The sequence below is a fragment of the Amphibalanus amphitrite genome, unplaced genomic scaffold (genome assembly GCF_019059575.1).
Source record: "Amphibalanus amphitrite isolate SeventyFive unplaced genomic scaffold, NRLGWU_Aamphi_draft 000900F_arrow, whole genome shotgun sequence".
Classification (NCBI taxonomy): Eukaryota; Metazoa; Arthropoda; class Thecostraca; order Balanomorpha; family Balanidae; genus Amphibalanus; species Amphibalanus amphitrite.
In genome coordinates, this window is record NW_024882394.1 from 141415 (window position 1) to 157214 (window position 15800).

The 15800-nt window shown below is 48.0% G+C and overlaps 1 protein-coding gene across 4 annotated transcripts in view; it reads left to right on the forward strand.

The window, feature by feature from the left end:
• The first annotated feature begins 2158 nt into the window (after positions 1-2158).
• LOC122367840 (centrosomal protein of 104 kDa-like) overlaps positions 2159-15800 on the forward strand; it is a 28997-nt gene continuing 15355 nt past the window's right edge. The window contains exons 1-11 of one of the 4 annotated variants that reach the window (XM_043341280.1): positions 2159-2525; positions 3671-3795; positions 4376-4514; positions 5895-6115; positions 6553-6745; positions 9489-9700; positions 10130-10542; positions 11450-11579; positions 11940-12157; positions 12396-12659; positions 14212-14419. In XM_043341280.1, coding sequence (XP_043197215.1) covers positions 3730-3795; positions 4376-4514; positions 5895-6115; positions 6553-6745; positions 9489-9700; positions 10130-10542; positions 11450-11579; positions 11940-12157; positions 12396-12659; positions 14212-14419 — 2064 coding nt within the window. In that variant the 5' untranslated portion in view covers positions 2159-2525; positions 3671-3729. Of the gene's footprint in view, positions 2526-3650; positions 3796-4375; positions 4515-5894; positions 6116-6552; positions 6746-9488; positions 9701-10129; positions 10543-11449; positions 11580-11939; positions 12158-12395; positions 12660-14211; positions 14420-15800 lie in introns of all 4 variants that reach the window. The other 3 variants (XR_006254121.1, XM_043341281.1, XM_043341283.1) reach the window with 3 other exon arrangements.

The window sequence follows — 15800 nt, forward strand, 5'->3', positions numbered from 1 at the left end:
CGCCCCGCTCCGCGAGAAGCGACCGACTGACGGTGCTGGTCGTGCTCTCAGCTCGTGGTGCGACGGGACCCCACCGACGGTCTGCTGAAGGGTCGCAGAGCTGTCCATCCCGCAGGACGGGGGGGGGGGGCGATTGATCTGGAGGGGTGGGAGCAGCTGGAGAATAGGAGAGGAGAGTCGTCAGCACTGATGGCAAGTCGTGTTTTTATATCTTGTTTACGGCGCGAATTCCACGGAAAACTCAGCTGCTGCCGTTGCCATTCAATGGAAAACAATTCTTGAGACCAGTGTTTGTTAAAAGTAACTGGAGCGAAACTAACGCAATTTGTGCTGTTTGGCGTGCTAGTGGCGGAACCTCTCACGAAGATTGTGAAGTAATAAATTACGTCAATAATTTTGTAGGCGCTCTGCTCCATTGGTATGATGCATCACAACATGCATATGACAATATATGCCATTGGGATGCACTATCAAATCAGCAATTGTGTTACTGGGCACAGCAATTTCAGTCATTTCTGACACTCTAACCAATGCCTGCGTGCTTGTCAGGTGGACTGGCGTTTCGAACGTCCAAATAGCTTGAAAAATGCCAGAAAATTGTATTTGCTTGTGAGTTTTCATTACTGAATTATTTATTTATTAGCACCAGGCAGGCTCTAAGGTGTTTTGAATAAGAAGTGGTTAGCTGCACTCGACGGAACCTGCATAGTGCATGTAGGTAAGCCGCTAATCTACCATTCCGTTAAAATGTTCCATATCACATTGATTGATGATTATGATGATGATGATGATGATGATAATGACTAGGCGTCAGTCTTGGTACAGACAAGAACGATGGATATACAGTTACGCAGTATCGTTTTCTCGGATTTTTTTTTTACAACAATTAAAAACGAATTTAAAACACATACCATGCCCATTGCCCTCCTGCTAGCGTAAAGGTAGGGGTGCTTTTAATCAGCTGACCACATTAAGTCACATCACACCAACTAATTTTAGAATTCCATTTCACCTGCGGAATTTAGCGCTGGAGCTTTTCGTGTCCGTAGTGGTTCTTGTGCCGTCGGCAGCTATTCCAATCAGAGACGAATAGATAGGGTGCGTGCCTGAGACCGTTTGGAGGGCCATCCTTCTGTCCGAGAAATGAGCCGACCGTCCACCGCGACCATTTACGACAGAAAGGGAAAAGATGACAGAAACCTGGGGCGGAGGGCGCAGGGGACAAAAAGAAAGAAAGAAGGCCAGGAGGAGAGAGACTAGGGAGAATGAAAAAGAGTAAGAATAAGATAAATGGAAAGTGAGAGAGAGAGAGAGAGAGAGAGAGAGAGAGAGAGAGAGAGAGAGAGAGAGAGAGAGAGAGAGAGAGAGAGAAGGAGAGAGAGAGAGAGAGAGAGAGAGAGAGAGAGAGAGAGAGAGAGAGAGAGAGAGAGAGAGAGAGAGAGAGAGAGAGAGAGAGAGAGAGAGAGAGAGAGAGAGAGAGAGAGAGAGAGAGAGAGAGAGAGAGAGAGAGAGAGAGAGAGACAGGAGAGATAGCTTTTATGTATCATAAAACAACATGGCAATAGATAACGTTGTGGATGCCCTCTGAACAGTATCTAGATGTCAGCGATTGTCAGCGATTGAGCTGGTGCGACGTCGCGCCGGGACCCCGTGCCGTACGCTCTACTCTGGAAACACTCCCCGGGGCGCAGGTGCCCTCCACAGCCGGCACCCTGTCGAGTCGACACTCCTGTTCCACGCCAACATCCGACACTGATGGCGCCGATTGTGCTGTCAGCTGGACGCGCCTCGAACTAAATCTAGCACAATTTAGCCCGCCCATATTGCCTCTTCAGCAAGCCCGCATGCAATCTGAAAGGCAATATGTTGCCATCTGCGTCATTTAAGTCTAGCTGTATCGGTGGCCAAACCATTTGTATGCTTAATTTAGCGATAGTAACGGTTATTGTGTGCTGAGTTTTGTCGATTCTGTTCTGTTTTACGCGATTAAACAGGCATGTATTGAGATCCATTCGTCCCCATGGAGCTGGTCATGCCTTCAGCCGAGCACATTGATATCCTTTTGGAGTTGGTGATTGGGCCGTTTCGCTGGGCCGGCGCCCGCGGCGGTCGCTGTGGTGGCCTGTGGCGACCGATCGGGGAGGTCGGGGGAGGGGTGGGGGAGGGTAGGGAGGGGTGAGGCACGGTTACGTGCGAGGTTTGTATTCGGCGCGTGCCGTGTGACGGCTAGTGACGAGCCGCGGGGCGGCGGAGCTGCACGGCCGGGGGCCGCCCGGTCGGTGCCCATTAGACCTGTGGCGTCTGGCAGAGGGTGGGAGTGGTGGCTGGCGTTGGAGATTGGTGGAATCAGTGACTGATGCGATCAGGCGGCTCTGACAGACTTTACTGAAGAGTGCTACGATTGGCCAACACAACATGGGCTGAGGTGTACCAGACTTAGCGACAACTTGGTTGGACCGGCTCCAAACCTTGGAAGGACCACTTCGACCGACCGGTAGCTGCGTCTTCTTTCAGCCGGTTTGAAGGTAGGGATGATAGGAGCTATTTCTAGCACCAATCATCAGATTGCATAGGTATCTCTAACAAAGTTCGTCTATCGTTTATTTTAGAACGTAGTGTTTGACGAACTCAATCAGATATGAGCCTCATAGGGGTTATATCTACAGCCAACAGATAATGAATGCAGTAGCTTTTACTTGGTGCCAGTTGATTAATCATACTGCTGGCTATGTCATCTCTCCGAACTTCCTAGTGCGTGCGGTTCCTATGATCACCTCAAAGCTTGTTTTCAGGGTGCTGTCATTTACACTCAATGTTCACGGCACATTTGCTCAGTCATCCCTTCGACGCGAAATGGGAAAATACCGAGTGAATTCCTTCTGAGTTTCCTCGATATACCCACTAATCATTTTGTTTGCCGTTCACTGAGGCCCACTATGGCCTGTCTCTTAGAAAATAAGCCATTGCGGGCCACCGAAGCACACAAAACTGACGTCATCTTCTTCAAATTATGTTTACTGCATATAGGGTCGCCAGACGGAGGCCGATGCCTTCTTCTTCAGCTTTGGCGTAGCTACGTATAACATAGATATCTTTCTCTATGGCTACATAGCCCCCAACTTCCAGCAGACAGTGACACACCCACCCGTCCATTGGTCTCTTTTATCCGTCTTTTGATCAAACAATACAAAAGTCCGAAATTTACCGTATTGGCCACCAATACCGAGCGCATAGTTATGCAATGGAGTAGCAGGATTCTAAGCTGCTGCACAAGAGAGGCGGGATAATACTTGGCGCAGTCTAAATGCAGACATGTTAGAATATCAAGGCGATGATGAAGCGTCTTTATTAAAATACTTTGCATTTTAATGCTCTTTTAAAGAGACAGTTAGTTCCTGCTGGGGAGTGCTGTGAGGCACAACGACCTAAAATTAGTCATCTGCTTCAAGGAATTTATTTCATATAGCAACGCTCTTAGAATTTTTGAACGAAATACCTACCAGGGTTTTACCACATACAACATGTTGCCTTATATGTGTGTTACAAAATACTTCCGTCTCCATAGAGATACGAGCGTGTCCAATTTAGTGTTGTCGACTGAGAGGTCACAAGACTTTGGGACAATCTGTCGTTCTCCGAATGGCCGGCAGATTGGTGCCATCATTTGCAGTGTCACCGAAGCGCATCCGGGACTGATCACGATACTCGACGGAGACGTAACCCGTTGCCATGGCGACCAGAATCGGTTACCACGCGGCGTTCTCGACTAGTGAAGATCATGAGCACCCGGCTAAGGTGAGGTGGAGCGCCAGAGTTGTGTGGGCTTGCCGTGAAAATTCTGCCTGCGGGGTCCCTTTGTGTCTGTTCATGGTCATTGTCAGCGGCACCTTTGTGTCTTTCTATGCCAGAGAATGTCTCAGCACTTTTGTGTCCGTCCATGGAGAATATGATGAGAGCCATAGGGCATATCTCCACAGGAGATAACACCAGAAATCACGTGACCGACACAGCGCCAGCGGATGCTTCTCACATTCCGGGGATCCGATAATCCGATAAATTATTATCCTTTGTCGTCTTACTTTATATATTTATAAATCCGTTTGCGGTGTGCCGTTTTGTATGCAGTTCAGTCACGCCAATTCTTTGCTAAACGTGTTCATTAATATGAACTTTCTATTTGTGCACCGCTATTACTGAGATAACAAGTTGCATTATTCATATTGGCGACGCTGTAAACATGCGAATCAAACGGTTCCGGTAATTACATGGGCTGCGCCTGCGGAGGCGATTCGATCAGCAGACGCGGAGCGTGCCACGAACGCTGATTGGTGGCCTGGTGGCGACAGCTGTCTGACTGATAGGATCACGTCGCCAGGAACTGGACCAGCAGGGCCCGCACACCAGGGGATGGAAGTCGCGCCAGTTCTGCATCTATCCGCAGGAGCTGGCATTCAAACTGGCCAGCCGCACACATGTCAGCAAGATACAGGTGCTTCTACATCAGCTGCTCATTCGTAAGTCGCGGCTAAACAGAAAGATCAGATTTTGTTGACAGTGTGTGACAGTGTGATTTTAGCTCAAACAAGATGCTGAGGCTAGAATGCCGATGTTTATTGCGATTAGTTTGCTGTCGTGCTCATTGCGGAACGATGCAAGAGAGATCGATATGTCGAGTGATGCTGCCACCTGACAAATTTTATTTGGCTACATAGGGTCTTTCATAATGAATGTTACTTTTAAAACGCGAAGTTGAAGGTGTTTGTAAATAATTAAACCATAAATTTTTGTATTTACCTTATTGCAAATTTCTTGGAAATTCTGTTGATGTAATTAAAACTGCCACACTTCACCAAACTTCCCTTTTGTGTGGACATGAAATGCATCCCCCTATAACACGGGTCAGCTCTTTTTTTCACGTAGGCGTTTTGGGTGGTCGTGGGAAACGGCTCACTGAAGCGCACGGCTGTCCACCGTAAGATTCGGGGACACTTTTAAAAGAAGCACAATGTCCGCTCTAAAATGATCACAGGCTTGTGAACAGATTCCAGAATGTCACGACTCACGGTTGATTGCAAGGAACAAAACGCACGAAAGGTCATGTTTTGGGCTGCCGTGGTCGACGGGCGTGTCTTCGTCCACTGCTTCGCTTCTGGCTCATCAGTGACCGGGCCAGCTTATCTGAGGCTGCTCAGTGCTCAAGGAAGAATTCTGGCCTCATGTGCCTGGCGGGGTTCAAAGACAAGGCCGCTGGTTTCAGCAGGACGGCGCTGAAGTGACAACGGCGGCTGGGCGCCAGTGGTTGGATGGCAACTTTGACAGACGAGTGATCAGCCGTCTCACTGAGCGGCCATGGCCAGCTTGGAGCCCTGATCTCTCGCCGATGTACTTCTGATTTTGGACAGTCGTCTTGGAGGCCCCAAGCAGAGACCCTTCCAGTGACCCTCATAGAGCTACAGGTCACAGTGGAGAGGTTTGCTGCAATGCTGTGCGCGGAGGATGTGAAGCGCGTGGTGCACCATTTACGGCCGCGGGCCGAAATCTGTGTTCCAAAGCGAGGCGACACAGTTAAAAATCGATGAAGGGTACCTAAATGCGAGTCATGTGTACATACTTTCCCATGATTTGTTATTTCATTCGGGTATTGACAATAACTTTGTGATGTATATCACCTGAGCTATGGCTATTTCAAAAATAGCATTCATTATGAAAGACCCTGTATTTGTCGCAAGGGAACATGACTTCCATGCTGCTGACAGCAACATCATTGCATGCAAACTCAGTCAACATGCAGCCCCCCGCTGCACGTCCCACAGCAGTGGCACAAAGCAGGCGGACTCTGTACCTCCCATGTGCCTCGTTTCTGTTGATTGTGAGGCCGCATAACCACATTCCAGCCGAGAAAATCGAGTTCCACATTGGAGACGTGGAGCGAGGCAAGGATGAGAGCTATGCCAACGCCAAGTTTACACCACTAGGCAGCGTCACGCCGTCTACCAATGAAGAGTCGGGACACAAAGCCAGAGAGGTCACGGCTGTGAATGTCGACTGCGAGGGTCTCTTCGTCAAACTGGTCATTTATAAAAATCACCTAAACAAGAGCAATAGATTTAACCAGGTGAGTCCATGGCTTTATATAGCTGTTGGAAGGGTGGGTGCCTGTTGTAACATATTGCTGAAATAAAACACATTTCCCTTCTACGTTAGCTACTTCCCAGTTCAATGCAATAAATCCATTTTCATGTGAAGGACAATCGTGTATTTTCATCAAGTAATGATACATATCGTACATGCTAGTAGTGTTGATTGTAACCATGATTGGATTACTTCAGTGTAATGATGTAATCTGTAGTCCAAACGAGTCGTAGCGTGCAACATCCCGTTGGTCTCAACCCCAAATGAGAAAATTATTCCTCCGCTCCAGAGTGTGGAATGGTAAACAAACTTATTGCAGCCAAACGGGGACGCCGGGATCCCGGCGGTCTTATATGGGCCGGCGATACATTTTACCACGCCGTCAATGTAGAATTTCCGCCCAGCGCCTTATTCCCTTAGGTGAGTATAATGGGAATTAACTTCCTCGGCGAAGAAAAAGAAACTAACAACAACACGGTCGCGAAGGAGACCTCTGGTGCATCTGATCCCAGTCTACCGAACTACGAGGATTTGACGTTCAACATGTACGTTGACCACGACTGCGTCAAGTACATGCAGAAGCTGGATGCACGGAAGGCAGTTGCAGCAAGAAGTAAGTTTATACAAATCATTTATTATTGTTTAGTCTAGAAAAAATAACATGACGTATTTCAACTCGAGGTAAATGGGCCATTTATTTGTCCAATCACTATATAATATACATTGCTAAAACTTAATGTAGATAAGCACACAGTTTTTTTCATCTACAATATTTCATCCACAGAAATACAAATTTTGAATAGCGCTGTGATCCGTAAGGCTTCATCTTACTGGTTGCCATACAGCCACAGTGTGCCTACACACTGCAAAGGAAAACACTGAACAGTTGAACACTAAGGACCTTTGTTGTAATCACTAATGTGTGTAAGGATACCTCTGATAGACTTTACAGACATCGCGCAATATTGCCAAGCACATGATGGACAAATCACGTCTGTATTCGGGTTCCTAAACGCCGAGCCGCACGGCGCAGTGCAGCATACGGCAACACGTGTACGGCGGCACAGCATACTATTCAGGCATGCGACTACAGAGCCATCTCTGGGCTGGCGCGGGAACTATAAAGCGACACGCGTTATTCTGTCGACTCTCGCCGTTCATATGAGAAAATTGTGCGTCAGTGCGCGCTGATATAATTGGTCAAAGTGTCAGAATGCTGCTAGAGAGCTCGCACAGCATGATCTCTTACTGTCGGGGCAACTTTGTGCTTTTCTAAAACTCGCACTGTCAGGGCGGTCGCGTGCGTCGCTTCTCTTGGATGTGGACACTTGGACCTCTGCGTACTAGTGCAAATTCATCCATCTGAAATATACATCTACCAAAAATTTCTAGCTAAATTACTACATCTAATAACATAAAAGTTCTAATTAGTAGTTAGGTATAAATGACAAAACCCTAACAAAACAATATAGTAGTCGGTACTCACGGGCCCTTTCCGTCATCATCATTAGGAGCTGTCTGGTATCAATCACGCAGCAAGGTCCCGTACATGACTGGATGGAAAATAAGGTTTGTAACGAAATGGCACAGGAAGGTGCACATTAGATATGAAAGATCGTTTCGCAGTTTCGCGGATTAGTCTCACCCCTGGTTATCTGCTAATCTAAGGTGTCCAGCCAGCCGGTTGCAGCTGTAAGAATACCCGCCAGACGGTGGATATTAAATATGTAATACCACGGCTGGCAGGACGGCCTTGGGAGCAAATAAGATATTGTGTGATGTCCTCTTTTCTTGGTGATGCCTCTGCAGGCACTTTGGTAGATCTCGACTGTTTCGCGTATGAATTACGTATTTGGCCACATAGACTTGATTGATAAATAATATCCCTTTACCATAAAGCTTAGAAAGAAAACATCCTTAGGACTGTCTGCATGTGTCACACATATTCTAAGTGCTAAGCTCCGCTGAGTGACTGGCCACTCAGTGCCAGTTGAACTCGGATGGCATGGCCCGCGGCGATACCAGTGAAGGTCCGGACCTTGAGCGTTCCGTGATCGATGCTATGAACTGTCGGTTTGCCAGCGGACTGCGCGGGGCAGCGCTAGCCGGTCGGCCCGTAACGTTGCCACAACAGTTACAGTACGATCCATAGCTGCACCGGCCAGTGACGTCACGCCCTAGTGCTCTCGGCATGGCAACCTATAACCAGCGCGCCCCGCGTCCCCATTGCGGAACGCTGTGAGGAGGGACGGGGTGGGGGGCGGGCTGAACGCACTATCTATGTCGGAACGCCGAGGTATGCTCACACGAGCTAAAGTTAACGCGATGGAGTTCTGTCACCGAAGAGAGCCACAGGAGGAGAGTTCACACCGTCGTGTGTTTTGCAAGTGCTGCTGAATAATTCAGAGGGTATTGTGTCTAACGGTCTGTTTGGCTGTGGCTAGGGAGATAAACGTAAGGAGCAGACGCGAGTCTCAGTCCAGTTGACTCCGTGGTTTTCCGCGACTAACATCGCCTTAATTCGAAGGTGGTTCACTATAGTTGGAAGACACGTATGGGCCCTGGGCATTTACTCAGCTAGGTAATGAAGCTTATAGTCCCGTACTAAATGTTTATCCCCCGGCCCGTGAGTTGCCTCAGAACACATATATTGGTTTTCTCGTTGTTGCCTGTTTGACAGGCGCTGGGTGGCGCGCCTGTCAAACCTATCTCCCAGTTTTCTCATCGATCACACTGCTTCTTCATCAGTTTACATGGATTGAAAGGCTTTAAATGGATGGTTTCATATCAACGAACACCAGAGCCAGCGTGACTTGGGATTTGCGGGAAGTTATGAATGAATATGTTTTTTTTTTACCATCCGGCCTTGGTCTGAGGGCTTCGACTATCTGTTTGATGTGGCCACCATTTCTTTTTCTGTATGTGCTTTTGAAATAGCTGGAGCCATGTTCCACTTGAATTATCAATGCAACAAATACGCACATTATTTCAGCGACTTGTGCGAGCCGCTAGCCTTTCAAGTGTCTCGGAATTGTGAAAGTGACACCGATGTTCTCAACATCTACTCTCTGGTAAATGGTGCACACTCACGAATTCAGATTGAAAGTGACAGTACTATTTGTACGATTTTATCCACCGAGTGATCGTGAATTATTCAAAGCGCGCTACCTTGGTGCATCAGTCAAGTTACTGACAACAATTATGTACCTTTTTTCTTTTGCAGAAACGCGAAAACGTGGCTCGCAGTCTTGGAAGTGTTGATCATGGATCTCTTGTCTATCGAGTGTGAAGGGTTGGAGTCAGAGTAAGTTGGTGCTTACGCATGCAAACATATAAAACCTTTCCGATTTTGTCAGATGAACGATTCGAGTATGCCAAGAACTGCCGAGACGCGGTGGGCCTGCTTCATAAAGCCGGACTACGTCTTGGAAAGTACCACATCGAAAAGCGAATGGCCATCGAAGAGGAAAGCTACGACAAGGCTAAATTGAAGAAGGACCACGCCGAGGAGTATAAAGAGGCGGTGATGGAGGCGCTGAGGGTCGACCAGCTTCTGGAATCAGACGGGGTGAGGCGGTACTCTTGGCAGTAAGTTTGACGCTCGTAGCCATTGGTAACATAATGTACCAGGTAGGGTAGCCACAGTATTCGGTATTCATAGAAGTTGGTTTGTAGTAGGTAATGAGAAGCGTGCGTGTTAGGAACATGTTTGTTGGGCTACGTGTGTTTCGCGTGTTTAATGCTGTCACAGTGATGATTGATTATAAAAGCTAGTCCGGTGAGGTAGGTATACCTTGAATTAGCAAAATGTTCTTACAGATTCTGTGGCACGGATTTTTAGGAACAATATCGGTCAAGGTAAACAATGTATTAGGCAAAAAATACAACAACAATGTATTAAGCCCTTCGCTTGGCCTTTTATCACGATAATTCAACGATAGATTGGCCGATGAAACACATTGACTGCTTCGCTTAAAATTATGCGCACGCTCTCCAGGTGGATCCAAAGAACAACAAGACTCTGAACCTGGAGCTTCCGCCGCCGCCGGGGAAGAAGAAGCGACCTCCGACGCCGCCCCCCGAGCCGTCACCGCCGCCCCGACCCAAGTCCGACCCACTGCCGCCCATCCCTCGCACCCCCGACCACCGCCAGAACTCGTCACAGTCCACCAAGAAACCGATGACGCCGCCTCCGCCGATTGTCAGCCCTCCGGCCCCGGCTCCTGCTCCCGCCCCGGCTCCGGCTCCACCTCCTGCTCCGGCCCCTGTACCCGCCCCGGCACCCATCCCCTCCCCACGGGGCCGGTCCCCTCCCCCGGCCCCCAGCTACCAGCCAGCCCCCGTCGCACCTTCACCGCTGCCGCCCCCTCGAATCCGCTCACCGCGGCTCTACCAGGAGCCTATATCCAGGTAAGAAATGAGATAATTGTGGGTGAAAATGACGCCTTTGCTTGCACGCACTTTTCAAGTAATCGCGATATTGGTTTATGGTGCTAAATTGATATAGTTTATTGGAATGATATTGCAAAGAACCGAGCCAACTGAGAAGGCGAAGCACCTTTTAGACTTACCTCGACAACTTTAGGAGCTTTCAGCGGAGTTTCATTGAAGTGCAGAAGCACACGTTCGAGCTGCTGCTCACGGTAAAAGTTCTTCGAAGTTCGCTGTTCGCCGCATTGTTTCTTCCGACCTCGAGTTTGACTAGTACTGCTATTGCCGTGCATTAGGTTTGTTTTTGTTTTCTGATCAAATAACCAAGTTTGAGATAGAGTTTTCACGCTTTTTTATCGATCGAAACCTTTTTGTTCCTGAGGGTGAGTGTAGCCCATGCGCACATGCACATGCATCCTAGCTATTGATCGCTAATGCAAAGCATACAGGCCAGGGCGGCTTTGATTTCATGCTGTCAGACGAAGGTGGTGACCAATATGATATGACATTCCGTTTCCATGCCTGCGCATTCAGTGCTAACAGTGTGACCTTGTCCCCGTCCATAGTGAGTTATTGCAATGGTATTAGATCAGATGACGTCACCGTTTCAGGCGTAAGCTGTATGTAAGTATGCCGTAATGTGGCGACGTCCTGTTTCAGCCATAAACTGAATATGGTCGGTGTTACATCAAGCGACGTTCCTTTTCAGACGTACAACCTAAGCTGATGGCCTGTACAGTGTACAGTGTAATATCACGTCAGGTGACATCCCTTTTCAGTCATAACCTGATGGCCTGTAGACTATATCACGTCAGGTGACGTCCCTTTTCAGACATGAACCTGATGGCCTGCACACTGTGTAAAGTCAGCTGACGTTCCTTTTCAGACGTAAGCTGATGGCCGGTTTGATGGTGGGTGACGTGGGTGGCTCCAACCCGCGTCAGATGTCCTCAATTCTGACCGATGCCGACCGTAAGGCCGCCGCCCTTCCTATCGAGGTCTTCGGAGAACCAATGGTAAGGCGATGCCGAATTTGGTCAGCACTGCTTGGGCTGTTACTATGTTTATACGCCTTATGCAACAACACATCAGATTAACCTTTTTTAGATATGAAGAATGCACGTACACTTATTCACAAATACAATGAAAGATGGATTCAATACCTTGGTACTGTAAACTGTTGCCTGCGAAACCCATTTGTTGACTTGCACTTAATACCGTAATGGGCGTAACAAAATTGCCAATAATCGATGAGTTGCAAGTAATTGAATCTACCTTTTGATACCTTATAAAATTCAACATATTCAACACTGCACGGAATTAGGCTAAACAAATTCGATATCTTGTTTCACCTATTTTTTACCCATGACGCTCAGGTGGAAAGTTTCTACTCGAAGAGTTTCATTCAGAAGGAGGAGGGTTTCCGTAACCTGATGACCAGCCTCCGAACTGAGGACGACATCCGGGCGGATAAGAAGACGCGCGCAGCCACTTTCCTCCTGGTGCGCGGACTGAAGGACAAGATGTACACCGTCTGCCAGCAGGCGGTCGAGGCGCTGGCTTATCTCACCGGCCCGTTCGCTAACAAACACAGGTAAGAACAATAGTCAGAATGGGGGTACTGCTCTGAGCTCATCAGTGATTGTTATGCGATTAGGTTACGTATGAACAGCTTATGGTTATAAATCAGTTTGTATCGATATTTAGCACATGATCTTCAGTAGGCTCAAATGACCGTGTTTTCGTGCCGATTCTTCTGAATAAGAAGTGAAGTTTCTGATTACAAAACACGGTACATAATGGTTTACCTTATACGAGCACTATTCCAACAGGACCTCCAAACGCGAGCTGAGCAACACGCTGGAAGCCACAGTGCCTGAGCTGATTCAGAAGCTGGGTGAAAACGCCACGCGCGTGCAGGCACTGGCCTCTGAGAGTCTGCTGCAACTGGCCAACACGGCGGCAGGCCGCGGTCTGCCGGCCGTCTGTGACGCCCTCGCTGTCCCGCTCCGGGGGTCCGAGTATGCCCGGCTGGCCCTGGCCAGAATCGACACGCTGGAGAGGATTGTCGTCAAACATGGTGTCAGCGAGTCGGGGTAGGTGGCACACGGAGGGCCATTAGAGGAGGGGAGCTGGCATGGGGAGAGATCAGAGGGGAGGGCTAAGTGGCACGGAGAGCGACGTCGAGGGACGAGAGGAGGTGGCACAAGTAGAGGTCGGAAGGGGCAATGGGTGACATGAGAAGTCAGCAGAGGGCAAGGCAGTGGGTGTCATGGGGAAAGATCACGGATAGATCGGGTTGAACGAATGGTTTAACCCGCGCCCCAGTGGCGGTCTCAGCCAACTTCGCCCTAGTGGGGGGGGGGGGGGGCATATGTTACCACCCACCTCTAACTCAAAAACTAAGAGGGCTAGAAAGACGCGGTAAAAAGCAGTCGATAGCTCTCAATGCGTACGTTTGAAAGTACTTCGGTCATTTTTCACCTTAGAGCAATATTGGGGTCACCAGAGGTCATCAAAGGTCAAAATTTGCCAATTGTCACAATATTTTTTTTTCAGAAAACATGCCGCTATCTCAGGAACTATGGTAGCTAGAAAAACGCATGGAAGAGCAAACGATAGCTTTTGAACTCTTCTTTTGAAAAGGTCATTTATCAATATTGACCTCAGGTCAACGGTTTAGCCTCCAGAGGGCAAAAACTCCAAAAATAGCTGTTTTTACGAAAAGCGTTTTTCGACAATAACTTTCGACTACAAAAAGCCACGACATTTCTATGGCCAGAATCGTGTTCCCCTCGCCGAGACGCGTCGAATGAACTATAATTTGACCTTGAAAGGTCAACTTGAAAACTTGACCTCAGGTCAAGGTCATGACCTTACCGGAAAAGGTCATGTTGCATATCAGTCGATACGTCTCAACAAGACAAACACAATGAGACCATCCCCAGCGTTCTAGCTCTTTCCAATCGCGAGTTATTGGCAAAAAACTGTTTGTAGCCTCAAGTGACCTCGGATGACCTGTCTAGAGGCTATCAGCAAAAATGACACCTTGGTCATCACGAGTGGACTAAATCATTGTGATTCTGAAATATTTGGACTGTTCCGATGCGTACACACGGATCTAGAGGTATTTTCATTTTCTCAATTGACTTGTAATGCAAAGGTCACGCCACTGACCTGACCTTAGGTCACAGATATAAAAAATCCGAGATAGGTATACAAACTGTAGGCGCCCATAACAGCATGCAATCCACCAAGTTTAAAACCTTTCTGACAAACACTGCAGGCTAGACATGATTGCAAACTTTTTTAGGCTTGGTCAGTTAACTTGACCTGGTGACCTGACCTGACATGACCTGGGGTCAAAAATTTCACACATCGTCCAAAATTGATGTACCAAACCAAAAGCTACCCCAAGCGGCGCGGCGCTACGCGCCGCGGTTTTTTATTCACACGCAAAAAACGCGACAGGGTGGTAACATATGCCCCCCCCCCCCCACTGGGGCGAAGGTTAAGATGACAGTGAACAGGGCTCAGGGCTGAGTTAAGGATAGGAAAGTTAGGTTTGTGTGTGGGAGGGATGGGGCTAACTAAAGCCTTTTGTTCATTCATCTTATAAACCAATCGTCCCCTTTCTGCCATTTTCAGTCCACATTTTTCGAGTCACGTAGCCGAGTTCGCCATCTCCGCGTTGGACCAGCCCAGCGACCAGGTGCGGGCGGCCGGCTCACGACTGCTCGTGCTCATCTACCCGGAGCACAAGAGGCTGGTGCGCAGCATGCTGCCATCTAGCGGCCAGGTTAAGAACTCGAGCTACCGCTCTCTGCTGGCAGAGCTCGACCGTATTGACGGAAAGGTGAGGGGCGTGAGGGCTGCGGAGCGAAATAACCATGGACGGCGACTCTGAAACGGACCGGAGTAGTATGACACAAGGAGATCAAAACAGAACATCGTCTCTGAATATGGCTAGAATTGCAATCAAACTTTAACTTTAAGGTAGCTTGTTGTCACACTTGAGCCTTCCAGCCATGGAGAGTCGTGGCTCAACCCGGTCCAAATCCCAATCAGACACAGAGTGGCAAATCGGAGGAGACATAGGTACCTTCTCTTATGACCATCGCGACACGTACCTACTTTTGCATATCATATGAAATTTGATTAAGCTAGTCGTTCGAGCCTCGAGTTACAGTTTACATAGGTCACAGTAACATCACAATACAAATAATGCCAGGGCCGGCGACATACAGAGTGTTGCTCTTTTTAAAATATTTGTAATTAATAGCATTGAAGGAGCGTTGAAAAAATAATTGGCTGCTTGAAATTCTCACCATGGTGCGTGTTAGGTTAGATCTGTACCTTTGTTCTAGATTGATAGAAGTAAAAAATGAGATTTGTGTCTTGCATTTTTGCTAAACGGCTTTTGAAACTGCACTCTTCTAGATGTTGGCTGTATGTCTTTGTGTGCTCTTAGCTCACGCACTGGCGGATTCACAACCCGTTTGCCTCATGTTCCTAAAAAAGACGTTCAATAGTCAAGACATCACGGAGGATCCCTTCATGGTGCAATAAAATGTAATGCTGGCTAACGACTAACGGCTACCCGTCCTGCTCCGCTCAGCAGCTCTACTGTTTCGACCGACAGTCCTGTCGGTCATGAGCGGTTATCTCAGAATTTCACCGGGTTTAATCCGCCAGTGACACCACTTGCAGTGAGCGATGTGCATTGTGCATCTTGCATAGCTAGGTATGCGATTGTACTTTCATCTATCATATATATGTAGTTGTCTAGTATAAACGTACATTTTTGTTTGCGCTTGAGTAATTGTGGCATGAATGCGGGTCTTTTTTTGCTCTTTTGTGGTGAATGATGTAGTTTATTGGTAAGCGCATTCCACGACGATTGAACGTTTTCTTTTTTCCGTGTCTACGTCCATACGTCCATTTAAGTTATTTAAAACTATCAATGTTTAGCCCTCACGGGACCTATCGGTCTCATTCACACGTCCAGCCGAGACAGAGAAGTGGATGCAATTCGAGTGGACTAATTCGCTTCTAATTGAGCTGGAGCTTTTCTGACCTATACATAGACATCTGTACACTGTATGTATACAGAGCTCTATGACCTATGAGGTCAGGTCAATGACCCCATGGTCGGGTTTTGGGTGTTGGTAAGCCACTGATTTCGGTAAAATCTTGCGCCGATTATTCTGTAGCCCATTGGTGCCTTTTTCGTCTCC